The sequence below is a fragment of the Candoia aspera genome, chromosome 3 (assembly GCF_035149785.1).
Source record: "Candoia aspera isolate rCanAsp1 chromosome 3, rCanAsp1.hap2, whole genome shotgun sequence".
Lineage (NCBI taxonomy): Eukaryota > Metazoa > Chordata > Lepidosauria > Squamata > Boidae > Candoia > Candoia aspera.
In genome coordinates, this window is record NC_086155.1 from 7,601,192 (window position 1) to 7,629,037 (window position 27,846).

Genomic DNA, 27,846 nt, shown 5'->3' on the forward strand with positions numbered 1-27,846 from the left:
TTGATGGAAAACATCTCAACTTTTTATTTAAATAAAACTTGGCTTTGCTTGGATTTGTCTCCATTCTTTTGGCAGATAAAATTCAGCAAGAACCAAAAAGATGGCTTATATCCTGGCATTCAGATATACCATTCTCAAAAGGCACAAACCAGCTGAGATCCATGTGTCCACAAGGGACATTAAAAAAGGGGTTAAATGAGGTAATTATTCAACCAATAGCTGCAAACAGCAAGGCAGGAGTGGGGAACCTGTGCTCTTAGCAGCTCTAGCCAACATCATGAGGGATGCTGGGAAATGTAGTTTTGGTGATATCTACAGGACCATAGGCTGCCCACCCCTGCTGGAATGAAATATGCAAACAGTTCAATCATGAAAAGACTCTTCCAGTCTAAAAAGTCATTGCAACAAACATGAGGCTACTCTTTTCTCTCTATAACATATAATACAACTTAACCCTTGTCAAGTCATGACTAGTCACATTTTTCCACATCACTGACCACTACTGGTAGAGTCAGCTGGGGAAACATAGCATGGTGTTGAAGTCAGGAACCACAAATAGAATAAGGTGTTTTGGGACCAAATACGTAGGTGCCATTTTTAGAGCATCTAGCTGGGTCTTCACTGGTTCTGCAACAACTCTATTCAAGTACTGAGAGGTCCATATGACCTTCCTGTGCCTAAAACACACAAAAAGATTCTTTCCACCTGAGACCATCATTACAAAAGAACTTCTTGCATTGTTAGTGTCAGCAATCTGAGAAGCCCACTCCCACCCCCACCCCTGGTCACTGAACATAACCTCCAAATATTTGTACACTTGGCTTTTATTATGCCAACAAATAAGGCACAAGAGGGTTAATTTTTAGTATCCTGCCATTTTATCATCCTCAGCTAATATAAGCACAGGTGAGAAACAGAAATCCTGGTCATAATGAAAATGTTGCTAACCTTGTAGGTGTATTGGACTACATCTGCCCAAAGTCCAAGTCCAATACACCTGCAGGGCACCAGTTGCAGAAGGTTGACCTAGAGATGCAGTTCACCTAATCCAGGGTTCTTGTCTCATCATTTGCTCCAACCTTCTCTTTCATATGAACTTTGATCTGGATGAAACTGTTCTTCCAGCACTCAGAATAGCTTAGGACAATTCTGGAGGGAACATTCTGGACTTTTTATGCTGTCCAGATCCATTAGACATCCCAGGAGGCCCAACCAAATTGGGCTGCTTCTATCTCTCTCACGATGTTAGAGGAGAACAAGAACAAGTAGGCAATCTGAGCTGCCTTACTGGATATTATGTGGAATACAGTCATATAACTGTAGTTTGGGCTTTGCATAATCTGATCGCTCATTCTCCATAAAGTCATTTTTTTTTTTGAACCAAGGTCCTTCAGACATGCTGGTCTACGGCTGCCATCACTGGCAACTGGGGTAACAGAGCTGTAACTTAAAACATCTGAAGGATCTCAGGTTGTAAAAAACTGATGGGTAATATTGCTGGTACTTGGCCAGTCCCATTTTTTTTTTAAGAGCTGGTCCAACATTGCAGTATAGGTGGACATACGTGTTCATAATTGTTATATGTCCATGGGTGTCAACATGTATATGTATGTACACTAGAACAATATGCAAATAATTCATGGGTTTGCAAGATCTTGCAGGAGATCTAAATGGGAATCTTATACATTTCTGGCAATCCTTTTGCTCACTGTGTGAGAATGCCTGTGGCCAGAACTTAGCCAGCCTTTGACTTATATACATCACTTGAGTAACACAGCTAAGCAGTTGTGAGAACTACGTATATGTCTAAAGAAAACAAAAGAAAGAGAAACCATCATCAAGAAGTCTTACAGAAGAAGAAGCTCACACAAAGTCTGGGGGTTTTGTGTCCATAGGACACTCACAATGATGGCTTCTAAACTCCTAAAAAGAGGATCAAAAGATACGTTAGCGTTTCTGCGCCCAGATGATGATCATGAATGTTGGAGAAAATAAATCTTTTGGGGGTGGGGGGTATGGGCAGGTCCTTGAACTTCCTATCACAAGGAAGGTAACCAGGAGCAAGCTCTACCTGGTTGCACATTTTGGGTGCGTACCTGCAACGTAACAACATTCTGCTGCAAAAAGCATTGAAGCCAGAGTCAGCAGTATATCTAAACTGCTTCTAAGGTCATTTCACACAATATACCCTGGTCAGTAAGTTTTTCCTGGAATTCTGCTTTAAGTTCTCCACTCTGGCATCTTGATGCCTCCTTTTAAGTCTGCGGATGTGTTTACAATTCTATGTAGGCAGGGTCCAGGTCCATTCTTTGAGCTTTTCCAAAGAGGAGAAATGTACAAAGTCCAAGGCCGTTCACTATTGCCACAAGATTGAAAACAGCGACCCAGGAGCCTGTGCTTTCAATGAGGTATCCAGCTAGGTACACACAAATGACACCTGCAGAGAGAAAACACAAAGATCAGGGCCTTCCTTCCTTCCTTCCTTCCTTCCTTCCTTCCTTCCTTCCTTCCTACCTACCTACCTACCTACCTACCTACCTACCTACGCCATACAATCTTGTTTCTACTCCAGAAGTTCTTAGTTTTGGCCATTCTGTTGATATGGGAGCTGCAGGAGGTGGTGGCTTGTTTCTGGGTATAATTCAGGGCTGTGGTAATTGCTGGCAAAGCCCTGTGTGGTTGGCAGTCTGGTCATCTGCAAGACTACTTACTCTAACTAGAATTGGCCTGTGCAAGGTGTCCCAGAAGAAGGGGACTAGTATTCCTCAAACAGCATGGCTGGCTGGGGAATTCTGGGAGTTGAAGTCCACACATCCTAAAGTTGCCAAGCTTCAAAAACACTGCTGTAAAGAAGGAAAGATGGGGTCCTAAATGAAATCTAGAGATCTAACTCCTGACACCCCACATCCCTTCAGCTGTGAGACTTCCATGTAGGGGCAACTACAACTTGGATATTCCAAAGTGGGAATTAGATAAAATCACAAAAAATTTATTCATTTATTTTGATTCTGCCTTAGTTTTTGGTCAGCTCAAGGCAGCCTTCTTAGCTAATGTTCCTACTTCCTATTTTCCCTACAACAACGATATGATATAGGTTGGCCGAGAGAGAGTGACTGGTCCAAAGTCACCAGCTGTCAGGAGCTACTGGTCTTAATGGCTATATATTTTCTCCAGAGTCATGGCTACACAGCACTTTGGATTCATTCCGCCCCCCAAAGATGCGCTGGAGCATGGAAGAATGGGAACACAGAACCCAATCTGCAATGCCTTAAAGCAAAAAAGCATAGCTGCTTTAAGGCATAGCAGATGGCTACATCATTCATGCTCCAAAGCATCCACTAGAAACAGAATGTGAAGTGTGGAATAACTTTACAGGTAGTCCTCAACTTACGACCATTCATTTAGCGACTGTTCAAAGTTACAACAATGCTGGAAAAAGTGACTAACAACCTGTCCTCACACTTATGATTGTCACAGCGTCCCTGTGGTCACATGATCAAAATTCAGGTGCTTGACAACCAGCTCACACTTACGATGGTTGCAGCGTTCCAGGGTCACATGTTTGCCATTTGCAACCTTCCCAGCCAGCTTCTGACAAAGTAAATGGGGGAAGGTGGATTCACTTAACAACCACGGTGATTTGCTTAAAGACCATGGCAAAAAAGGTCGTAAAATCAGGCATGACTCACTTAACAACTGCCTCGCTTAGCAACAGAAGTTCCAGTCCTAATTGTGGTCGTAAGTCGAGGACTACCTGTAGTCAGTGCACCTCCCAATCCTCATTGCTAAGGAATACAAGCTGGAGAATATTACTGCCCTCATACCCTGCTTATAGATTTTTCACTGGAATCTTGGCCAGCCACTGGGGGAAAACTGTCCTGCCCTGAATAAGCCCTTGGCTTGACACTGCAGGTCTCCTATGTATTCCTAATCTTCTAAAAGCAGAAGCTAACAGAGCCATTACAAAAGGCCATTTCAATCACCCAGCCGGATTATCTGTTATTTCCTAGCTCAAAGCTCATTCCATAGGCCATCCAATTGGCCCTGTGGATACAAGTGCTGTATAGCTGGGAAATAACTAGGGGAGTGATGAATTGTTTGTTAAACCATAACTTACCTAATAAAGCTCCACCTGTATTTGCCACACCTAAGGAAAGATAAAAAAGAAGGTGAGGCATAATTTCAAAGAGTTCTTGATGCTTCCAGTCTGATGTCTTTTCTGTTGTCTCTGCCTCCATCAAGCGCGCTCCCATCTTCTTTAGACTCTGAATAGTTTCTTCCTCTGAACCTGTCACTCTACTCCTCCTTCAGGGACGTCATCTTCCCTTCTTTATAGGGAAGTTTCCTTGAATTATTATGATTCCTCTCAACTTGACCCTCCATGGACGTCCATTGTTGCCCAACACAAAGAAGATCAGAACTTGTCCCTTCCCCCAGCTCCTTCCGCTCCAATCTCTCTGATAAACTCATCAGAAGGGAAAGGACGTTTCCCCAGGATTTCATGGCTACCTACAGGCAGCTCATCCACACCCTGCCGGAAAATGTGTGTCATCCAGATCTGAAGGCATCATATTAAGACAGCAGGTGCACATGACTGTCACTGCTTAACAGAGATTAGTTAACTTATTCCTGCTCTTCAATTATTCTTGGGCCATGATAATTACCTACCAGGATGGCTAAAGACTGTTTCAACGGTAGAAGTAATCTCTGTTAATCCAGGTTTTCACAAAAAGTCAGAACCTTTGCAGTTAAGAAAATTGGGTTCAAGGCTTCATGCTGACCAGTCTCTGGCAACCCTCCCTTCACATATTTTGTGCTAATATAACTAGGGTTGTTTTTCCCCATTTAGTACAAAACAAGGATCTTAGAAATAGCTAACTGAACATGACTCATCTCAAAAGATAAGAAGGATTAAGCCAGGTTAGTATTTGGATGGGAGCCCAACCAGAAATCCCAGGGCATAGCCTCCACTGGGAAATTGGAAAAAGTCCCTGAAATGGAAAGCCACTTCCATATTGTTGCCAAGAAAACAACATGGATCCAACCATGAAGTCATCAGGAATCCCCACTTGACCTGATATGTATTTTATAACAGAAAGAAGTAAGTTATCCTCACCAAACAATAAACCAGCACATGAAGGAGCCAGGTCCTGAATATTGACTGAGATGCCACTGCAAAAAATATAAAGATGTCTTACAACCAATTCTCATTTAGCAGTTATCTATCTGTTGAGTATCTTTGTAGTAGGAAATAGTTTTCCTTAACTCAAGGAAAGATTAATCTCAGGCTGTAAGGCTACAATGGTCCTGAGTCTTTTTGCTACTCCCAGGCCATCACTGATAATGTTTGCTAAAATTTAGAGGCCCAGTTGCCTGCCATTTGGTAGGACGGACTATGCAAAAACTTAAGGTAAGCCCTAAAACAAACTTGAAAGATAAAAAAGTCCTCAAATTGAACTCAACCCCAGGGGATATGATGTAATTTTTCTAAATAAAGGTCCCACCCCAATCACATGAAAAAAATTGAAATTATGAGCACCAGCTACGTATTTGACACACCTTTGTCCATCAAAGATGATCCTCATGCCCACTGGGTCCCACCAGCCTGACAAAAAAATGATTGCCCACCCCAACCTAGATAATGGCTTCTTGCATCCTTTCCCCAAGGAACATAGTATCACTTTCTTCACATCTACCTACTACCTGCAAGATAGAGAGGACAAAACAATAGCAACTTGCTTATGATATGAATTTATGTCTCTCCAGCCTTGGCCCAGACACCAAGGCTTTACATCAGTGTTTTTCCAACTTGGCAACTTCAAGATGTATGGACTTCAACTCCCAGAATTGAGGTCCACACATCTTAAAGTTGCCAAGTTGGAAAAATGCTGGCTTACATTAAGAGGGTGTGTTGTTACCTGTGATTGAAAGTCTGAAGTCCAATACTGGCAGAGGCAAAGACCACTGCTTGGCAAAACTTGGAAGAGTAACCTATTCCTAAGGCAAAGAGACTGGATACCCCTGAGCCAATGACCTCAAAGGAAATCAAAAGACAGAAGTTTAGTTGATGTACTGGTTATTATTTATTTACTTCCCGAAACTCATACGCCGTTCCAGTCGTGTCTGGTTCTGAGCAGCTGGTAGACCCCTGGAACAGTCCTAAGCTTAAAAACTGAACCTTGCATAAATTGAACAACGTAATAAATAACTCCCCAAACACCATGGAAAAAGCACTCGGCACAATATTGTCCAGAGGAGATTACAGCAAGAGAAATGCAGACAGGAATGGAAGGCATAATGGGCTGTGACAACGACCTTGAGGAACAGGAGGAAGAGCTGCAGCCAAGGCAACCGTCAGTTAAGAGAAATCGGGTCCAAAGCAGGAATGGGGTGGAGAAAGCGTCTCAGGGAGAGAATTTGACCCCACCCCCCCAGTTCTCTTTAGGATAAAGGCAGGGAGTGGGGAGGCACATTCAGAGTTGCAAGACTCTGTTACCATAACCCTAGAATAAAAATAGGTTTAGTATTTATGACTTTGGCTTTCAAGTCTGGTCTACCATGAAGGGCTCTGATCCTCAATACAGAGGCAGCCCAAGTGGACTTGCTAGGTGATGGAGGACAACCCACCACGGCATGCTACACATGTGCTGTCTCTCAAGTGTTGCTACCCTAATGGCAGAAGAACTGCTACAGGCCCTTCAGCAGGCCAACAGGGCTCCCTGGGCTGATGCTCTGGGAGCTGGTCATGATGACTCTCCATGCAAGCAGAGATCAAAGTTGGCCCCCCTCTTTGACTTGGAGAACTCCTTCACAATAGCACAGATGGGATGTTGGTCAGAGCACAAGCCACCCTAGGGGTCTCAGGCATCCTCTACATGACCCAAAATTGCTGCTGAGCCCTACATGCTGTTATGTTTTTAATTGTGATTTTGGTTTTAGTTTTCAACTTGTGGCTTTATATATGACTATTTGTGAGAGACTGGGAAGGAGGTGGGGAGGATCGGTTCAGTTGGTGTGAGAAAAGGCAGCACAGTCTAGATGTGAGGGCCACAGGAAGGAAATCTTTCAAAGAAAGTCCAACTTAATGGGTTGGGAATTTACTCTTACGGTTTTCAAGACCGTGTTTTCATCCCTGATGTAGAGAGGAAGGAAGATGACCTTGAGAGAAGTATGCAGGAAGTATGCAGGAACCGTTATCCAGGCAAGAGGGGCTGAAACTTCTTTCAAGTCCAGAAAAATAAAATAACATTTGGAAAAGCCTCCCTGATTCACTGGAGTATAAGGAAGAGGAGGAGGGTCAGCACAATCAGATTTGCAAGGTTCTGTTATTATAGCTAACCTCAATAAAAGAGATTATGTGGAGTCGATTTCCTGGTCTGGTCTACCTAGTGGGGCTAACATCAATCAAAAAATGCTTCAGCTCCTTTTGCCTAGGCAAAAGATCCCATATATCTCCATCAAGGTCGTCTTCCTTATTCTCTATGCCTAACTAGCATTAAAGTGCCTTTCTGAAAGCTGTATGGTTTTCGCTGCTTGTGTGTGCCAGCTACATGATACTCTTGTACCGTTAGCCACCCTAAGGCATTTTGATTTGGTGGGATATAAGCATAGTAAATAAATAAATAATGCACAAAAGGCCCCAGATTGCCACATGAGTCATATAACTAAGGATACCAAAGTCTCACAAGGGCCCCCTGTCATTGGCACCCATGGAGATCACCTTTCTCTATAACAATATTAGAATATTTTTTCCCCTTACCTGCATAAACTTTCGAGTGGTGATTGGTTTGTACCCTGAAAGCAGAAAGAGAAACAACCAACTGAGCAGGACAGCTCCATTGTTCATTGCTGGAGGGGGCTTTCGAAAGCTATTCTGGACAAATTCACCACATAATATTGCCACAGATATTTGTGAACATTTTAAAAGAAAGCACATACTTTTAAAGTTGGATTAAAAGCTTTAACAATGAGCATTTCTTTTCCATTTTTTAAAAAGCCAAATGATTGATTATGTGCCATCAAGTCAGTGTTGACTCTTAGCGACCATATAGATAGATTTTTTTCCAGGATGATTTAAAAACAAGGAGGAATACAATTCTGGCAGACGATGTAAAAACTAGGGCTGTGCATCCCTTTGGAGATGTGGTTGCTTTAAAGAGTTCATGAGATGTGCCAGATTTGCACCACCTGTGTATTCTGATGTACCAATTTGGAACTGCATCTGAAGTGTTGCAGAACTTTAGTAAAAACCCTGTTTAATTCTCCTTTGCCTTTCTATTTGTCACATCCTATCCCTCATCCACCCCTCCTCACCCCAGTTAGAAGCAACATTCCCACACATTTTGAAGCACCCAAGAAATAAAAATTAAGGAGAGAAACCTTAAATTACTAAAAATCAACCACACTGTTTTCCAACATTCCATACCTAAACAGTAACAACACTTCACTGTTGTGTTCTGAATGGACAACTCAAAACTAAAAGATTAAAGAACAAAATACCTTGGCTGATACATTGATCGGAGAGGAATCCAGCAAACAGACTAGTTGGAATTGCCACCAGCCAAGGAATTACATTAAAAATCCAGCCCTGGAAGGAAGATAGAAACAAGTGTCTGCAGAACTTCCATGTTAATAAATGCCAAGAAAAGACTCATTTAGGGTCAGCTAAATGTTTAAAGCATTCACTAAGTTGATTAAGTGCTATCACGTCATTTTTGACTCCTAGTAACCACAAAGGTAGATTTTCTCCATGATAATCTGTCCCTAACCTGGTCTTTCTGGTCTCCCAATGGTACCCCCATTACTACTGTAACTGATTTCATCCACCTGGCTGGTCATTCTCTTCTTCTCTGTCCTTCCACCTTTCCCAGCATCAGAGCCTTCTCCAGAGAGCTGGGTTCTCATGTAATATGTCCAAAATAGAATAATTTGAGCCTGGTCATTTGTGCATCGAGTGAGAACTCTGAGATGATTTCATCAATGATCCATCAGTTTGTTTTCTTGGCTGTCCAGGATATTCTCTGGAGTCTTCTCCAATACCAAAGTTCAAAAGCGTCAATACTCTTCCTATTCTGCTTCTTCAAAGTCCAGCTTTCACTTCCATAGAGTCTCACAGGAAATACCATGGCCTGCCCCATTCTACTGTAGAAGTTTTCTGGGATGGCATCATAACCGCCCAGAATCCCCCGTATGAGGGAGATGGGTGGTGATAAAAATATGATAGATTGCTAGATTGCTAGATTGCTAGATTGCTAGATAGATAGATAGATAGATAGATAGATAGATAGATAGATAGATAGATAGATAGATAGATAGATTTAGGTTATGGAATATAGGGGATGTCTTTACACAATGGCTTAAGCTGTTTTGAGTTTGCTGTGGTTCAGTGTGTTGTAGACCTTAAACATCCTGAAGACCACACTGATATAACTCAGGAGCAGAATGAATGAAATTCAGCTCCATTCTTCCATTACTATTCTAAATCCCTCCTATGCTAAAGTACAGGCTGAATAAATTCAGCCATTTATCTCCTGCAGCCCTGTAAAATGTTGGGGAGTCAATTACAGCCTCAATCCGCCAGTAGGCACTCACCTTCCTTAGCATGTTGTATGAAGCAGGCCATGGAATTAAGCTGTAATGTTGTTTATTGGCCTGAGATGCAAAATACTAGGTAAGCACAAGAACTGTATTTTGTTAACCTGGGTTTAGAGGTAATGCCAACTGGCAAGGGAATTGTATCTGGTGGGTAAACTTACCAATCTATTTATCTCAGTACTGAGCCCAATGACCAGAAGCCTTTCTCTAGATTTTCAGACAAGAATTGGGCATGCCAAGGAGTAAATCTGAAATATTTGTATGCAGCCTATTGCTAAGTAACAGCCCTTTCTTTTCTTTAGAATGTGTCTTTGGCCATGTGCCTATGGAAACTGTGCTTTCTAAGCACCTAATTCAGGTTGCTTCCAGGCAGAATTCTTATTCTGCAGACACCCTGTCTTCTTCATGGAATTATAACATTTATTTACTTATTTATTTATCGCATTTTTTTCCACCACCCATCTCAGCAATGACTCTGGGTGGTTACAAGCAAACTTAAAACGATAAAAAATTAAATATTGATTAAAAGAGATATATCATAAAATATACATATACATATATACTAAAAACTCTAAAATATAAAATATGAGCTCTGAAACCCAAGATGGTGAGATCTCAGTCTTGATAATATTTCCTGGGCCGCATGAAGGTGCAGCCATCCCCATGACAAACTATCCCTCCTCCCACCCCAAGCGAGGTGGCACAGCCACGTCTTGAGCCCCTTTCAGAAGGCCAGGAGAGTGGGGGCTTGCCTTATCTCTGGGGTAAGTTATTCCAAAGGGCGGGGGCCACGGCAGAGAAGGCCCTCTTCCTGGACTCTGCCAATCGACAGTCTCTCATGGACAGGGTCCGTAGCATGCCCTCTCTGCCTGACTGGGTAGGATGGGTTGATGTGATGGGGGTGAGGCAGTCCCTCGGGTAACCTGGACCCATGCCAAGTAGGGCTTTAAAATTTAAAATTGTCTTCATGTGCCACATTCTCCTATCACTGCTTCTTCCATCACTTTGATTTAGACCCTCAGAGACATACATACAGAACTCAGTTACAGAGGTAAAAAGGAATAGCTTTTGGACACGTGGCACTAAAAATCCTTATTCTGGAAGAACCCGAGTTGCTAAAAAGTGACACAGACACCCACACATTCATATGGCCAAAAGGGATTATTTTGTCCTTTGCAGGTCTAACCACTGTGTGGTGCTATTTTACCACAGCAAGGCTTCCAATCAAAGTTTTAATTTACAACCATGGTCTTCATGCTTTGCTAACCTTAAGCAGATGCAAAGTGGAGGTAAACTCCTTTCATGCCATATTCACTACAATCATTTGTCTAGTTTACACTGCTGGCATTTATGCTTGTTTGACTTTCTATGAGCACCAAGGGTGCCATAAAACGGAAGACAGCCGTGAACACAAGAGGTTTTCTGATACAAAAGCGGTGGCTTTCTGCCCCAAGTTGAGTTAAAAGACAAAGAAATGAGAGCACAACCCCCCCCCCCCCGCAACTACCTCTAAATCCTGCCACAAAATGATTTAACAACAGAGAAATTTTCCCTCTAAATGCCTCCTCCGTTTGGATCCTCTGTTACATGCTGTCTGGGCTCAAATACAACCACTGGGCCTCCTGCTACATCCTGAAGATTTGGCCCCGCATCCAGCCAGACCCAGCCACTTTAGCTGTGTTTGGAGATCACTGCTCACCACAAGGCACTCCTCCATGGGAGACCCCCTACCAGTCCGTGACCAGAGGTGCCCTAGTGTGGTCCCAGGTCCCGCAAACCCTCTCAGGAGTCCTCAAAATCAGAATTATTTGCCAGACAATGTTGAAAAAGAATACAGTATTAAAATCCCACCAAACAAGCATGAGAAGCAGTAGCAGCAGCAAATGGGTCGAATTTAATTTTTAATAGAGTAAAATATCAATAAATATAACCCATCCAAACCAAAGCTCCATCATTTTTAAAAGTGGGAGGGGGTCCTAGGAGGAAAATGTTTAAGAGACCCTGCCCTAGTCCAACCCCAGATGGCCATCTCAGACTGCTTCCGAAATGCTGCAAAAGAGCCGGTGAGCTTGTTGCATCCCTGTAGGTTTTAAAAATAAAAATGGGGGAGAGGAAGGAATATTTAAAAGTCTACAGGACAGGTAGTCCTCAACTTATGACCAAAATAGGAGCTGGAAAATTCATTAAGCAGCACGGTCATTAAGCAAGGCCTCAAGTGACCACACCCGATGTTATGACATTTTTTGCAGCAGTCATTAAGTGAATTACGCAGTTCCCCATTGACTTTGCTCGTCAGAAGCCAGCTGGGAAGGTTGCAAATGGCGATCACATGACCCTGGGATGCTGCAACCATCGTAAATACATGCTGGTTACCAAGTCCCAAATTCTGATTACGTGACCATGGGACACTGCGACGGTTCTAAGTGCGAGGACCGGTCACAAGTCACTTTTTTCAGCACCATCGTAACTTCAAATGGTCGCTAAACAAATGGTTGTATGTCGAGGACTACCTGTAGAGGGCATAGAGGGATCCTGGAGGAGAGGCCCAGTGCCATCCAGGAAAGAATCAGGAGAGGTTTATCCAGCCCATCCTCTTTTCCCCTCCATTTTTCATTATAATCCTAATTCCACCTAAGAAGAGGCAGAAATAAGATTAGAACCCACCAAATTACAACATGGTGAGAAAAAACAGTAATAAGCTAGTAATAGCTGTTAAGACTCTCTTTGAGAATGCAAAGGGGCAAGTTTACTCCAGGGGCCAACCAAAACCTCTCGGCCCTCCTCCGGTTCCCCATCTCGTGTAGGACGTGCGCTTACCTTTGAATCGGGAAACGTTTCACTGAAGAAGGTCGGCAGCCAGGAGAGCAGGGTGAAGAAAGTGCTGGCTGCACACAGCTGAGCAACGATCACTGCCCTGGGGAAATTCATTACCAGATTCAGATGAGCATGGGCATGCGGATGCAACAATTTCTCAAGAACTATTGAAAGGGTCATGCCCTCCTTTTTTTTTTTTTAAGTTCACTTACCAACCGTGAAGGATGGATCTGTCTTTGTTTTTAACCAGGTGAAATGGACAAATGTTTTGCCACTTACCCTGTCTAGCACAAGTGAAAGGAAAATGGTAGAACTGTGGTGTTTCCTTCCTTCCTCCCCTCCCCTTCTTTCTCCCCTCCCTTTCTCCCCTCCCCTTCTTTCTCCCCTCCCTCCCTTCTTTCTCCCCTTTCTTCTTTCTCCCCTCCCTCCCTTCTTTCTCCCCTTTCTTCTCCCCTCCCTCCCCTCCTTTCTTTCTTCTCCCCTCCCTCCTCCTTCCTTCCTTCTCCAGGAGGGATGAATAAAGCAGGGGAATCCAGCAATCAGGAGCCCATTGTAAACACCATCCCAGATATCACCATGCCTGATGCAAAAGGAGGGCTTGAAATTCCCAGGTGGGAATTTCTTAAGCTGCCTTCATTTCTGGAGGAGATGAGCAGCTTAAGAAGTCAGTGTGGAAAAGCCCTAAAATGCAATAATTGAGCAAATTCTCATTGCCAACATGATAGAAACTTACCAAATGGGAGGCTTTCTAAATATCTTTCTCCAAGGCACTTTGGTCTCTTTGGATGATAAGGAAAGGCCCTTTGCCAAGTCATGTAGTGAGATTATTATGTCTACAAAATATAGACAGGTACATGGTTATAAACATACAAAACTCAGAGATGTGGGAGGAGTGATTTTTGCACATCCTGAGTTCACAGTATTTAGCAGGATCCTGCCCTCCCCAGAACTGCAATCTTCAGAGACACAGATTTACCACCTCCAGTAAGAACCAGTTTGCTACAGAGGATAATTTAAAAAACCACCAGTACGACTGGGTCTAATCAGTTGCAAAGTAAGAAATCTCCCATGTAAATTGTGTGTGAAGCAAAACTGTACAACAGGGATCCAGACAAAGTCCTATTGCTTTTATTTGGTCTGCTCTGTGTGTTATGTTGGATTCCTGTTCCCAGCAAGGGGTTGGATGGCTGAAATGTCACCTTCCATTTCTTATTCTATGCCTAAATCTGGATTTGATCTAATAGACCGTATCCGATTCAGCAGATGCAGACTCTTATTTTTTTCTGTCAGCGGCTCCATCCTAGGAACCTGCTCTGAAGCAGACGCCAAAAGTAAATTAAGGAAGCAGGTGGGGAGAGGAGAGAAAGAAATAAAGAAAAGTCCCAAAGCACAAACAGAAGTCAGCTTATCTAAGCCTGGATGTAAGCAACCATTTCTCTGGGCAACTGATCTTCTTTATAGTTTAATCTCTCAAATAAACACGTACAAAGATAGAACTGAACATTTCAAGAATGTGTAGGTGATTCATAAATATAACCATTTTCATTTTCACTGCATTTTTCCATTTTGGTATTGGAGAAGACCAAGAATAGCTTGAACAACTAAGAAAACAAACAAATGGATCCTGGGGGAAAAAAAATCCAGAGTTCTCACTTGAGATACAAATTGACCAGACTCAAATTATCCTACTTGGGACACATTATGCAAAGACTTAGCTTTCCAGAGAAGTCTAGAATGCTGGGAGAATTGGTAGAAAAGAGAATAGGATGATTAGCAGCAGGGTGGATGGACTCAGTTACAACTGCTGTTGGGCACATCGCTGGACAAACTGAAAGGTCAGTCTGAGGACAGATCATCTCGGAGAAGGTCCATCTGCTGTATGTGGTCATTAAGTGTCAACATTGACTTGACGGCACATAATCAACTATTTCCACAGGGGTTAAAGTGTCTCATGATTTATTTATATTTATTTATATTTCAAATTTCCATCACCGCCCATCTCCCCCGAAAAGGGTTAGGGTTGATCCTTTAAAGATGGTAGCCCAAAACAAGCATCAGCCAATAAGTACTGAAAGAGCTGTCCTATAGATAGGGGAAAAAAATGTTATCTACCTTTTTCAGGCAGGAGGAATTTACACATGCAGTATACCCAGAGCAAGGTTAGCAAGCCTGAAAAGTAGAAGACACTTTCCCATCCATACCAGTCAAGGAGCAGGGACCCAGCTGCTCCCATCACCAGTGTCCTGAAAGTGGAGAGAGAATTCAGATGGTGCGCACAATTGTCAGACCAGAATCTAGTAAGTAGCTCGGAACAAAATTGGGAAATCAAAGCGGAGAAATCACAATGAATAATTTTGCACCCGCTTGCAACAGGGGGATGAGGAACCAGGCTGTGATCTCAGGCTGAAGATCTACAGGTAGTCCTTGCTTAACAACCATGTGTTTAGTGGTGGTTTGGACTTACAATGGTGCTGGAAAAACCTACTTACAAGTGGTACTCACACTTACAACCATTGCAGCATCCCCGTGATCACATGATCACGATTTGGGTGCTTAGCAACTGGTTTGCATTTACGACCATCGCAGCATCCCATGGTCACATGATCGCCATTTTCGACCTTCCCAGCCAGCTTCTGGCAACCAAAATCAATGGGGAACCACGTGATTCACTTAACGACCACGTGGTTTGCTTAACACCTGTGGTGATTTGCTTAACGACCACCGCAAAAAAGGTCATAAAAACAGGTCAGATTTACTTAATGACCGCTTTGCTTAGCAACTGAAATTCTGGTCCCAATTGTGGTTGTTGGGCAAGGAATACCTGTAAGCCAATGGTAGGCAACCTGTGATACTCCAGATGTTACTGAACTGCAACTCCCAGCATTCCCAGCCACACTGAGGGATCCCGGGAGGTATAGTTTATCCATATTTAAAAGATTACAACTTAATACCCTAATCTGTGCTTTGGGTGTAATTGGAGCTCTGCACAAGGCAGCAGCACAGCATTGGTGTGTTTTGAATTCATTTACTGAATATCTTGAGAGATTTAAAGCCCAACTATGTTCTAAGTGGGAAAGGGACAAGAAGTGGCCCTTTAGCTGCTGATGGCAGCTTTTCCCCAAAGGTAGTCATAATTAGCCTGGCTTTAACACCACGGCATCTGGGGCATCTGCAGAGGGACCCCAATCTCTGTTGGATTTTTCCCCCACACTATATTTCCCATTCACATTTGTGCCTCCCCACAGCACCTACTGACTCCAGGGGAAATCTGTCACTGATGGAAAGAACAGCTATGGGTGAGGAAAGCCAACCAATCAGGAACAAGAAACTTGTCATCAGTATTATCTACACCAGTTTCTCAACCTTAGCAACTTTAAGATGTCTGGACTTCAACTCCCAGAATTCCCCAGCCAGCATGGCTGGCTGGGGAATTCTGGGAGTTGAAGTCCAGACATCTTAGAGTTGCCAAGGTTGAGAAACACTGATCTACACTGATTTTTTTTAATTAAAAAAAACCTCTTTGGGATTACAAGGAATCTTTCCCATCCTCCCTGATGACACAAGAGACTGAATCACATTCTGCATGAAAACCAGATCAGGACCATGGTGGGGGAAAAGAGTTAATCCCCTAAATCTGGGCCAGGTGTCATCCTAATTGCTCTTTAATAATAAAAACAAGCTTACACAGGTTTCAGCATCACACTGAGCTTGTCAATTCTGACCATTACTCGGTTTAAAAAACAACAACAACAACAACTTTACCAGGTTGCGGAAGATGGCTCTGGAGGGCAGGGTTGGCGAAAGATGCCTGCGTTCACTTTCAATCACTTTTCTTTATTGCCCCATTCTCTGCTGAAGGAAACTCACCCAAACTGAGATCCTGTTCCAACTGTGCTGTATGTCAGTGCTCGTTCGCTCTCCTGAACCTTCTGGGAAAGCAGACTGGCCAAGGCAGGAAAATAGACGCCTAAAAAAGTGGACAGAAGGAAAAAAGACAGAAAGAGATTCCATTATAATCAGCAACAGTAACGGGACAGGTCCTTTGAACGCCTTCCCATTTCATCTGCATAGAGGAATTGCCCTGCTGGTCAATGTTCCTTTCCAGACAACTTTCCCTTGCAAAGCGGGACTGTTGTGGATGTTCTATAACATCACTTTCATTTTCTGGCAGGCCTTTGCAGGTCCCAGGAACTGACCGAAGGCTATAAAAGGGCATCTTAGAATAAACAAGTTAGCCTTTACAATGCCACAAGCTGACATTCTCCAAAAGGTGCTAATAGATTGGCAAAATACTGTTGATCCTAATTCTGAACATTGGAATTTATATATTTATAATACTTACTTCTGAATCAGATCAGATCAGATCAGATTAGATTAGATTAGATCAGATCACATTAGATTAGATCAGATCAGATCAGATCAGATCAGATTAGATCAGATCAGATCAGATCACATTAGATTAGATTACATTAGATTAGATTACATTAGATTAGATTACATTAGATCAGATCAGATCACATTAGATTAGATCAGATCAGATCAGATCAGATTAGATTACATTGGATTACATTAGATTAGATTAGATTAGATTAGATTAGATTAGATTATTTATCATTCAAATTTTGTTACCGCCCATCTCCCCCAAAAGAGGGACTCTGGGCGGTTTACAATAAAATTAATACAATAACAATAAACGTTAAAATCCCATAAAAATAAAAACAAGTTACAAATATAAATATTTTTATTTATTTATTTATTTATTTATTTATTTATCATTCAAATTTAACTACCGCCCATCTCCCCCAAAAGAGGGACTCTGGGCGGTTTACAATAAAATCAAGCTCCAAACCTAAACATTAAAATCTCACAAAAGCAACGACGTCACAATTATTATAAAACACAATAAATAAATATAAAATCCAAGAAGGTACATAAACACAATATAAATAAATATAATTTATTATCCCTTTTCTGCCGAATTGTTACAGCAGACTCTACTGCAGGCGTTCTCCCCTTGGCCATGCAGCTGGTCAAAGATACCGTGTCATCCTTATGACCCATGAAATACAAAGTCCCCGTTATTCTCATTTCTTAGATGAGTAAAACTTTGGGAAACAGGTTGTCTTACCTTGCAATAGCCCCATAAGAAAGCGAGTGAAGGCCATAAGAAGCAGGTGGGCAGAGCCTAAGGAGATGAGCAGGGGGGTGATGGCTGTGATAGATCCCCACGCTGATGCAGAGAGGAGAAGGACTTTCTCTCCTCCTATCCTGGAAAACAGTTAGGGCATCGATAGCAAGAGCATTTTCTGCACACCAAAACTGCTTATTCAGTGCAAGAAGCAATGGCTGAAAACAGGAATTGGGCACGACCCAAGTTGTGCACACCAAAATCCTGGCAGAAGGAATAAACATTTCCTATGGCTGTTGTGCTTTAAGCATGGGATCAATACACCGAAGAGGACATCTGCTGGCACAGTTTTATGTGCCATTCCACCTACAGAGTCACTTTTAAGAAACCAGGTTTATCTCTTCAAGGGATTGTCATCACGCACTGATATTGTACAGAGTATTGGGTGGTTGACATGCAGTGGAATTGCATATCTGAAAGCATTCGACAGGTGACTTCGATGGGATTAATATGTAATTGCTGACAGTCTATGAGGTTTCATAATGGGCTCCTTTGAATGCTCTCTGGACAGAAAGGGAGGATATAAATGAAATAAATAAGGTGATGGTGATAAAGATGATAAAGAAACCATGAGACAGAAGATCAAAAGTCATATTTAAAATGCAAATTCATCCATGTTTCATTTAAAGATGAGTGGCACAACCTTATTACTATAATTAATAATTACCATATTACTACGAGAGCCAGTTTGGTGTAGCAGTTAAGGCACCAGGCTAGAAACCGGGAGACCGGGAGTTCTAGTTCCGCCTTGAGCACAAAGCCAGCTGGGTGACCTTGGGCCGGTCACTCCCTCTCAGCCCTAGGAAGGAGGCAATGGCAAATCACTTCTAAAAACCTTGCCAAGAAAACTGCAGGGACTTCTCCAGGCAGTCGCCAAGAATTGGACACGATTGAATGGATAATATATACTAATAAAATAATTATATATTATAGTAATATTACTATAATTAAAAATAAATATAATCAATCAATCAATCATCCAGCACCAAAGGAGTCCTAAGACCACCTAATTCAATATCATCCATACCGGTCACTCAGGTGGCCTCCAATAACTTGAGTTAGGCAATAACCCCAAAAGAAGCTGCTCAGCACAATTCCAGACTGTTTCTTGTTCCAATCAAAGCGAGTGCTCATGGTGACCACACAGATGGGCATTAAGACCCTTGCGCAGTAAAGCAGACAGGTTCCTAGCAGGAGCATCATGGTCCATAATCGGGATTCAGGCCTGTTAATATTGGAAGACAGAGAACATTAGTGTGTATGTATTTAAGCACCTCGTTTAAAAAGTGGGGAATCTTTTTCCAAGTCCTGAGGCATAACTACATTCTAATCTCCGTCTTCCCGATCACATCTACCGGTCCCAGCAGGTCCAGCAGGAGGGGTATGTTATGGGTCCTGTCTTCCAAAGACTTCCATCTGACCGGACCCAGGAGGAGCGCCTTCTCTGCTGTGGCTCCCTCCCTCTTGAACACCATGCCCTGCTCCCAGGTAAAGTTAGTTCCATCCCCACCAGCCTTCCAGAAACCACTTAAAATAAAGCAACCTTGGGGATCCCACAGGAAGAGGGAGCCTGCCAGATGATTGTCTTGTGCTTAGAATGTATCCATTCTCCCACAGTCTCGGTTTTTTATTTATGGTCGTTTTTAATAGTTGTTTATATTTGTTTTACACTGTTTTGTTTATTATTTATTATTCAAATTTTATTACCACCCATCTCCCCCAAAAGAGGGACTCTTTTATAAAATATAAATAAAATATAAAAAATATTATATATATATATATATATATATATATATATATATATATATATACAGGATATAAAATATATATAAAAATATAAAATATAAAATAAATCTAGTATGAAACATAAATTGGTTTCTTTGGGAGAAATTGTCATCCTGCATGCATTACTTCTTTAAAATGCATCCAGAGAATCTCAGTTTTTTATTCTTTCCTTCCTGAAGAAATTTGAAGTCCACACATCTTTAAAGTGGCTGAGGTTGAGAAAAACACTGATCTAACCCCAAATCGTAACTGAGTCCCAATGATTTTACAGACTGCTTCCAATTTAGATCATGGGCCTCTGTTTTCATGAAAATACATAATTCTCAAAATAATACCTAAATCAAGAAAGTATATGGATGTGTCCAGGAAGACACCAGGAGGTGCTGAGTTTGAGTCAAAAGTGATTTTTGTAAACAGTATACAGCACAGCCCTCCAGCTGAAATACTGTAGTCTGTTTGCAGAAATGATCAAATTATAACACAGAACAAGGAGGAAGTAACAAAATGGATAAAGAATCACACACTGGGCTATATCTAATATGATGTGGTTGTTCACTGTGGGCCTAAACTGCCGCATCAACCCAGCCATTGTGATGTTCATATCATAATCCCGCCTTTATCGGTTTCTTTCACAAACCATAGTTAGAAACAAAACATGGTTTAAAATAACAAGAGTCTTTTCAGGGCCCACAAACTCTCTCTGTACATCATGTCAAAAAGTGACTGTCATGGCTACCTTCCATTTTAAAGCAAAAAACACAAAACTGTGATGCAAGTGGCAAAATAGACTTATCATAGTCTTAAAAAATTAAGGTGGGGGGAATCCCTCTTCTTCCAAACTCCAAAATAAAGGAAAGGTGGATACTGAAAGGCTGGATCAGAGGGATGTGTCACCCAGTCAACAAAACATATTTAATAAGGAAATAAGACTTCAGTTGGCTCTGAGCTGTTTGCTAACAAGTGACTAATCTTATGACCCAAATCCTGTCTTTAAGCGCCCCTGAACTCAGACTTACTTCTAAGTAGAGCTATTTAGTAAATTACACTTAATTGCAAACCTATAATTAAGTTAGTGTCATCATCATCATCATCAGGAATCATGAAGCCTGATCTGCAAAGCTGATGGGCTGAGAAATAAACCTAAATTCGTAGTGGTCTGGCCATTGAACTCATCTTTTGGGGAAATGAAGATTAATGCATCAGCTCTTACAGGCTATATGCCAGTTCAGATTTTGTCCCAGCAGACCAGATGGGTACACTGAGAAAAGCTGTCATACAACACAGGAAAGACTTGGTTCAACTCTACTCTAGATTCCAATTCTAAATAATACAATGCAAAACTCCCTGCCCCACATTTTTTTTCCTGGAGTTATGAACCACTGCACTACAACTTGGTAAATATGATTTATGGAGTTAATGCTGCTTGCAATTCAAATATTAACTTCCTCAACGTATGGCCTAAGCCCTAATTAGACAGCCTAGGGCAGTCCAGCTGTCACTGTACTACAAGTCTCATTATCCCTCAACGCTGGCCCTAGCTGAGGAGGATGGAAACTGGAGTTCAACAGCACCTAGAGGATCACATACCACCCATTCCTAGCCTTAAAAAAGGGCTCTCCCATATTCAGCTAGTGCAGACTTCCCCAAGCTGACATCTTCCAGCTGTTTTGTGAATTCCAAGCCAATATGGCCGTCACCATGGAGGCAAGGAATTCTGGGAGTGGCAGACTGAAAACAGCTGGACAGCACAGCTGGGAAGGCTCAGATATTCATAAAAAGACCAAACCTTCCTGCAACTGCCTCCCAGAACCTTATAAAGTTAGCAACATGACCAGCTTTATCCTCCTCCTCACAACCTCTTTTCTTTGCTTAGAAATATCCAGGCCACGTATTCAAAAGACAATTCACCATTTGCTGCCATTTTGGTCCATGTCTCAAACCCTCTAAGTCCCATTCATCCTTCCCCACCTGGGCAGATGGGTGGACTTAACTCCCAGAATTCCCCAGCCCTCCTGGCCACCGCTAAGTATTCTGGGGCTTGAAGTCCACAGCAATGGAAAGCAACCTGGCCAGGAAAGGCTGGTTGATCTACGCAGATTAGGCCTTTCCTCCAACAAGCTTAAAGCAAATACTATGGATCTGCTCCAGCCCCATCTCTGTTTCCTCCATGCAACCACCCCGTGACATTTCTTGGCTATAAGGGTTAGTGGCCATGTTGGCCTGCCTCTGGGTTAAACAGAGTTAAGCCTCTAACCAAGGAAAGAGATACCAGTCAATACGAAAAGCCATGGCTGGCTGCAGTTTCCCTGGTCCCATCCGGGAGGGGCGCTATCCCAGCATCCTTTGGGGCAGCTAGTCCTTCCTGCTTCTTGGCTGGGGGATTGTTGATTGCAAACAACCAACAATGAAATTCAAAACGCTTGGGGTGGCCCAGTTAGGATCAAGGCAGAAAGAGAGAGAGAGAGAGAGAGAAAGAAAACAGCTGAAATGCCATTTCATTTCGTTTGGTTTGGTGGCCACTCCTGTCCCCTGTGTCAGTTTCTTGGAGGATTAATCAATGTATTATGTTATTGATTGCACTTCCAACCTAGTTCTCTCCTAGTTTAACTCCCCCATGCACAACAACAACCCCGTGATGTGGGTCGGGCTGAAAGAGAGAGTGGATGGCCCAAAGTCATCTAAGGAGGTCCAAGAAGGGATTCAAATGTTCAGGATGCTAACCAACAAAGGAGTCACTTTTTCACACTGCCCATTAAAAAAAAAAAAAAACTAGCCATTAGGCTGGACTGGAATGGTATGTTCTACAGCTGCCGATGCTGAACCAAGAACAGACCTTGGGTTCAGCTAAAGCATGGTTCTGGGCTTGGACAACACAATGTGGCTTAACCTGTCCCATAAATGTGGTCAGCGTGACTGCTGAAAACCACCCAGTTTCTCTTATGGCTGTAAGTATGGTTCCACTGTAATATTTTATTGGATCAATACACCTAGGCAAGTCTGTAAACAAAAAATGGGGGAAGCATTAAAAAAAATCCTGCATATAAATTCCTGCATCCTCCTCGGACACTCAAGAGCACCTTTTGTTGTTTGTCTTCCTACCTTCAAAGCAAACATGCAGTAATCTTTAACTAAGCAGTAGAAAAACCCATCCAGGGAAATTATTAACCAAGTCACAGCCTGCAGACTTATGTTAAACTCTGATATTATCCCTGCTGCCTTTCAGAGTCAGGCAAAGATGGACATGAGGAAGAAAGACCCTAAACGCTTGTCAAACTCTGTGTGTGTGTGTGTGTGTGTGGGAATGAGAGACAGATGTAGATTCCACCCCCATCTTTGAGTTTGACCTTCCTCTTCCCATTCCAGCCTTGCTTATCATTGCAAAATCCAGCTCAGATACGTGTGGATGACCTGTGTTTATTTAATGTCACAAAAAGAGTTGGGAAACAGATCTCAACCAACAAATGTTGGTTTGAGTTTTTCCAGTTGCCCAAGAAAGACTTCACAGCTGACGGTAAGACACAACTGCCAAACTGGCTTCAGATAGTAAAGTACGAAACAAAAATGAAGATGATCCGCTGTCGCTCAACCAGTGCAGGCTATGAAGGCAGTCATGGCTGCGTTAACATCACGGGGTTTCACCAGTTTGTCACTGATTTAATTGTGTTTTCTATAGGGAGCTTTATTTAGAGAACTTCCCCATTTGCACCTAACTGTGGCCCAAACAGGCCCCCACAACCTTGTTTTCTGCTGTGTTCTCATGATGTTGCCTTAATCTGATTCCCTAGCTATCCTGAGGCATCCAGAAGAGGTCATTAGCTGTACTGGGGTTAAAATAGTCTTTGCAACTTTATTCCAGCACACATTTTCCCATGAATACAGTCTGACGCACTTCAGGTAATCCCCCCAGGATTGGAATCAGCCCAGCATCTACTGGCCACTTTACACTAGTGTAGGCACCCCTTCTCTCCTCTGATCCCTGGGCTTTGGTCAACAAGAACATCTGTTTCTTTCCAACAAGGCTCTCCCCTTGTACTTGTGAGCTTCCTGGTCCAGAAATCTGGATCAGCAGTGATTCGCAGTGACAGCTGGACGTTGGACCACAAGGTGAAATAGAATTGAGACCACACTCAGCTGCTTCCCAGTGCAATTCTCCTGCACAATTCAACTGCTATTTGGATGGTTTTGAAGAAGGATCTAGTGCTCTTCCTGCAGAGTGCTAAACCTACGTTCAACACAGCTCCATGGTCAGCTTTTACCAGCACTTATACAGAACTTCTGTTGGACCACTTAAGAGCAGCCTTTCTCAAGCTTTTGACCCTGGAGGAACCCTTGAAATATTTTTCAGGCCTCAGGGAACCCCTACACATTCAGACTCAAATATAGGCCAGAAGTTACAAAATTATTCTATTCGTTTCATGTGTAGGCCTGTATATATATGCATTAACAGTGTTCTTAGACCAAAAATAAAGAATGAAACTTACCTCTTTAATGTGAACTTGCCTAAATTTGAAATAATTTTTTAAATAACTCATGATCTCCCAGGGAACCCCCTAGGGACCTCTCGCGGAACCTGGAGGTGCCACGAAATCCTGGTTGAGAAACCCTGGCTTAGAGAATCACTGTCCAGAGAATCTGATTCACACATTGACACACCAGATGTAATAATGTTTCTTTCAGGTTCAATGGAGATTTGCACTCTACTGAGCAGCAGTTCTCAAAGTGTGGTCTTGGGACCCTTGGGGTCCTTGAGACCCTTTCAGGGGGTCCATGAAGTCAAATAAATAACTATTTTAAAATTTCCCAGTTTTAATTTCTAATACTATAAGCATCAATAGATATAACCCACATAAACCAAAGCTCTTTGGAGTCCTCAAACATTTTTAAGAAGGTAAAGGGGTCCTGAAACCAAAGTGTTTGAGAATCATTGTCTTAGAGCATCTTAATTCTAATCCTCTAACAAGTCAGCAGCAGGAAAAGTAATTATCTATAGGGTTTGAGAAAGAGGAACAATTGCAAAGCTTTTCAAGGGCAGCCTCTAAATAATGCAGCTGAAAATAACACAACTCCAGAGGCATTATTCTGTTGAGACACAGCGGAAGAAGAAAAAGTTAATGTAAAAGTCTTCATCCCAGCTGACCTTTGCTGTTCTAGAAAAGCTAAGCAGGGCTGAAATTGATTAGTATGTGAATGAGATTTCACCAAGACATCCCAGGGCAGTAGGCTAGTGTGAGAAGCCAAAATATATTCAGGGAAAGACAATAGCAAATCATTTACACACTGTTGCCAAGAAAGCAATCTAACAATATCTCTGAGGACCTCAAGAATTCCCCTCTCAACCTGGGAGAACAGTAACTTCGTTCACATGTTTGGAAATCACTGCTGGATGTTAACACTTTTGAAAATGCATGAAGAAAATGAGGAACCTAATCTAACACTGCATGGAAAGAAATCACAAGTTTAAATAAATGTCAGGTTTTAGAGTAGATCCAATATGTGACCTTCTCTTTTGAGCACTGACAAGTGGCTTGTTGCTATAGGAGACAAAGTAGGAATGGATTTGTGTAATATGAATTAATTGCTTGGTTTAGCATGGAGAAACCTCGAGAAAAATAAAGTTGGTAGAGTTCTGATGGGATTGTTAGAGAGCTATGGGATAATTATAGTCCGTTATTATCTTGGACTGGTTAAACTGAACGGATAGATGAACAGTGCTGAATTATAAGAGGAAAAGTCATTCATTTCTGTAGTAGTGATACTGGTTTTATTTGCTTTACTAATTGTAGAGTGATTGCTTCCAACAGCAAATTCTGACTTGGCAATTGTTGGATTTGTTCTGCAAGGTCAGAGTTGAGCCTGCGTAATAGACGTATTTATTCAAGAAACCAACAGAAGATTTGAACTGCATGTCTGTAAACTGGACAGCAAAGTCTGCATATTCTGGTTTAGACAAAAAAGGTCAACCTGCACCAAGGCTCCAAAGCAGAAGAGATGAAAGCTGGGAACTTAAGACCACCCACAGGTGACAAGCCATTGCAAGATCAGTTGGAAATCTGATGATCTTACCATATATAAAGTAAAACACAAGAGAATAAATAGTAATAATGCCCACTTATAATGGTACAATACAGTAATGAATACAAACTAATAGGGAAGTCAAGACTTACACAGCCAAGCACAACCTGATACTTGGATAGCATTATAAAGTTTCTTTAGAGCTTAGCTTGATTTCTTATGGAGTTTCCATGCACTTTCGTTAGTAATAATATAGAAAGCATTTGCTATTACTATTTTCCAGGATTTTTGTTTTTTTACTTCCCAATTTAGCATACGGCCCTGGAATTTCCTGGTGGTATCTCCTCCAAGTAGGTCTGAATTTGCTGAGCTTTTCAAAGTAGCCAAAGTTGGCCAGCCGCCGCTAGCAAGGCCAGACAGCACTGCATGTATTATAAATACAAGACTCCAGCTCTTGATCAAGAAATGCATTGTAGAATAGGAAATATACCAGTGAAGGCCTTAGAAAAGATACCTGTGATGTGTCTATACCAGTGTTTCTCAACCTTAGCAACTTTAAGATGTATGGACTTCAACTCCCAGAATTCCCCAGCCAGCCATGGGGAAGATGAATACAATGCAACTTCTGTTCTTGAATTTGCATGCTTCCCTCTCCCTTCCACATCCCTTTCTCTTGTTGCGTCATGCTACTTAGCTTGTGAGTCTACATCAGGGTTTCTCAACCTCAGCCACTTTCAGGTGTGTGGACTTCAACTTAAGAGTTAACTTAAGGTAACTTAAGAGTTGAAGTCCAGATGTCTTAAAGTGGCTGAGGTTGGGAAACACTGGTCTACATACAGCACTCATAACCAGACTAAATTTTAAATAGATCCAAACAGAAGATACCACTATCACCAACTACTCTCAGCTGGCATGCAGGCTGTACTTCTTGCATTTGACAGTGTTTTTGTCTCAGAGCTCACATTTTCTTCATTTTCACTCCCATGTTTCTGTAGCTACAGCCAAGGATAATAATACTTCTTACTTGGCTCCAGGAAGCTCAAGACAGAGAGCCCACTGAGAGTCCTCAGACTCCTGGTCCTGAGCTAGTTATAAACTTGGGTTTCAGTTACAAGTGGAAATTCTTTAGGCGAAGTCTCTTTCCAGTTGTGTTCAACTGTCTCCTAAATTCCATTCAGTTTTCTTGGCAAGAGGACAGCATAGGATTGCCACTCTCTCTTTCTAGACCATTTTCTGACTTCCCAGTTTAGCCTAATGCCCTGGGATTTCCTACCAGTTCTCATACAAGGAGTAACATAAGGAGGCCCAATATTTCCTGTTTTCAGTTTTGCTGCAACAGATTCACAGGCCACTTCTATCAGTCCAGTTGCGCACGTCCCCATGTTGTTGGCAATCCATTCAATCTTTTCTCACATAAGCCAAACTTAAGTCAGTCACACGGGTATGGGGGGGGGGGCTGCGGTATAGACTGGAAACCCTCCAGTTGTAATGAAAAGGACAGATGGTCAACAGAACCAGCTTTTAAGCCAATATTTCAGACCCAACCAAGTTTCTCCACTGTCAGACTGGACAGACGGACGGCTTTGTTGAGGGCTTTCAGAAGAACCCCAAAGCTAACAGGATCACCGATTCTCACCTGGACCAAAAGACATCCCCTACTCCTCCATCTTTTTTCATGGCTTCTTGGTGGCACTGCCCGGGGCATCTTGCTGGCGGCGGTTGATGCTGCTTGTGATGCTGGGAAGCGAGCAGATCGGCCCCCGAACCCTGTGCTCCGTTGTTGCCGATGCTCAAGGCCATTCAACGTCTTAATTAATAAGGGTGGAGGGCGGGGAATCCTCAAATGAGAAAACCAGGGGGCAGAAGAGTGTTAGAAGCTCCCATCTGCCAGGACCAGGAAGTTGATGAGGACGGACCCTTCCGAAGCACCAAAAAATAGACAGCAAAAAGGAGAAAAGGTTTTCTCGCCGCCGCCGCAAAAGTGTTCACCGGCTCCTCCTCCTCTGAGACAGAGACCGGGCTTAAAAGCTGGACTGGAAAGTGAAAGGCAGCAACTGGGGCCGGTTGAGCTGGGAAGGGGAGGGGGCTGTGGGTCCCCGCCCCGAGGACAGTCCTCTCCGAGATACCTTGCCCACTCCTAATTCGAGGTTCGTGCCGGAGACAGAATACAGCAAAGCATCACCTCCGTCTGTCCTTGGTAAGGGGGGGAAAAATAGTCGACGTGTCAATTTCTCTCTTCCTGCTCGGCCCCCTTCCAGGAAGTCTCGTAACCTGGCCCGGGTGTAAAGAAAAAGTCGAGCCCGGGTTTGATCGGGAAGTGGGGGCTAGACCGGGGCCCCCCAGTAGCCCCGGTCCAGCCTCTGGCAAGGCCGGCGCCCTGGGGGAAGGAGGCACGGTCCGGGCCGCGACTGCAGGAGAAGGGGGCAACCCCGGGACGGAGGCGTCATCGCTGC

The 27,846-nt window shown here is 42.7% G+C and overlaps 1 protein-coding gene across 1 annotated transcript; it reads right to left on the reverse strand.

Moving 5' to 3' along the window:
* Positions 1–27,846, reverse strand: SLC17A9 (solute carrier family 17 member 9). Its single transcript, XM_063296945.1, has 13 exons — positions 27,030–27,846; positions 18,624–18,821; positions 17,537–17,676; positions 16,276–16,375; positions 14,521–14,651; positions 13,142–13,241; positions 12,412–12,508; positions 8,500–8,587; positions 7,760–7,794; positions 5,919–6,034; positions 5,117–5,172; positions 4,118–4,147; positions 1–2,437 (listed from the first exon to the last, which is right to left on the reverse strand). Exons 1-13 carry the CDS (start codon positions 27,191–27,193, stop codon positions 2,274–2,276), a joined length of 1,419 nt encoding a protein of 472 aa, XP_063153015.1. The 5' UTR covers positions 27,194–27,846; the 3' UTR covers positions 1–2,273.

Excerpts from the sequence above, each read along its gene's own strand:
- SLC17A9 (XM_063296945.1), bottom strand. The coding sequence starts at position 27,193 with ATGGCCTTGAGCATCGGCAACAACGGAGCACAGGGTTCGGGGGCCGAT. Across the intron at positions 13,242-14,520 it reads ATTCCTCCTGCCTGAAAAAG|ACATAATAATCTCACTACAT; the intron begins GTAGATAACATT and ends TATATTTTGTAG. Across the intron at positions 6,035-7,759 it reads CCACTCGAAAGTTTATGCAG|GTCATTGGCTCAGGGGTATC; the intron begins GTAAGGGGAAAA and ends ATTTCCTTTGAG.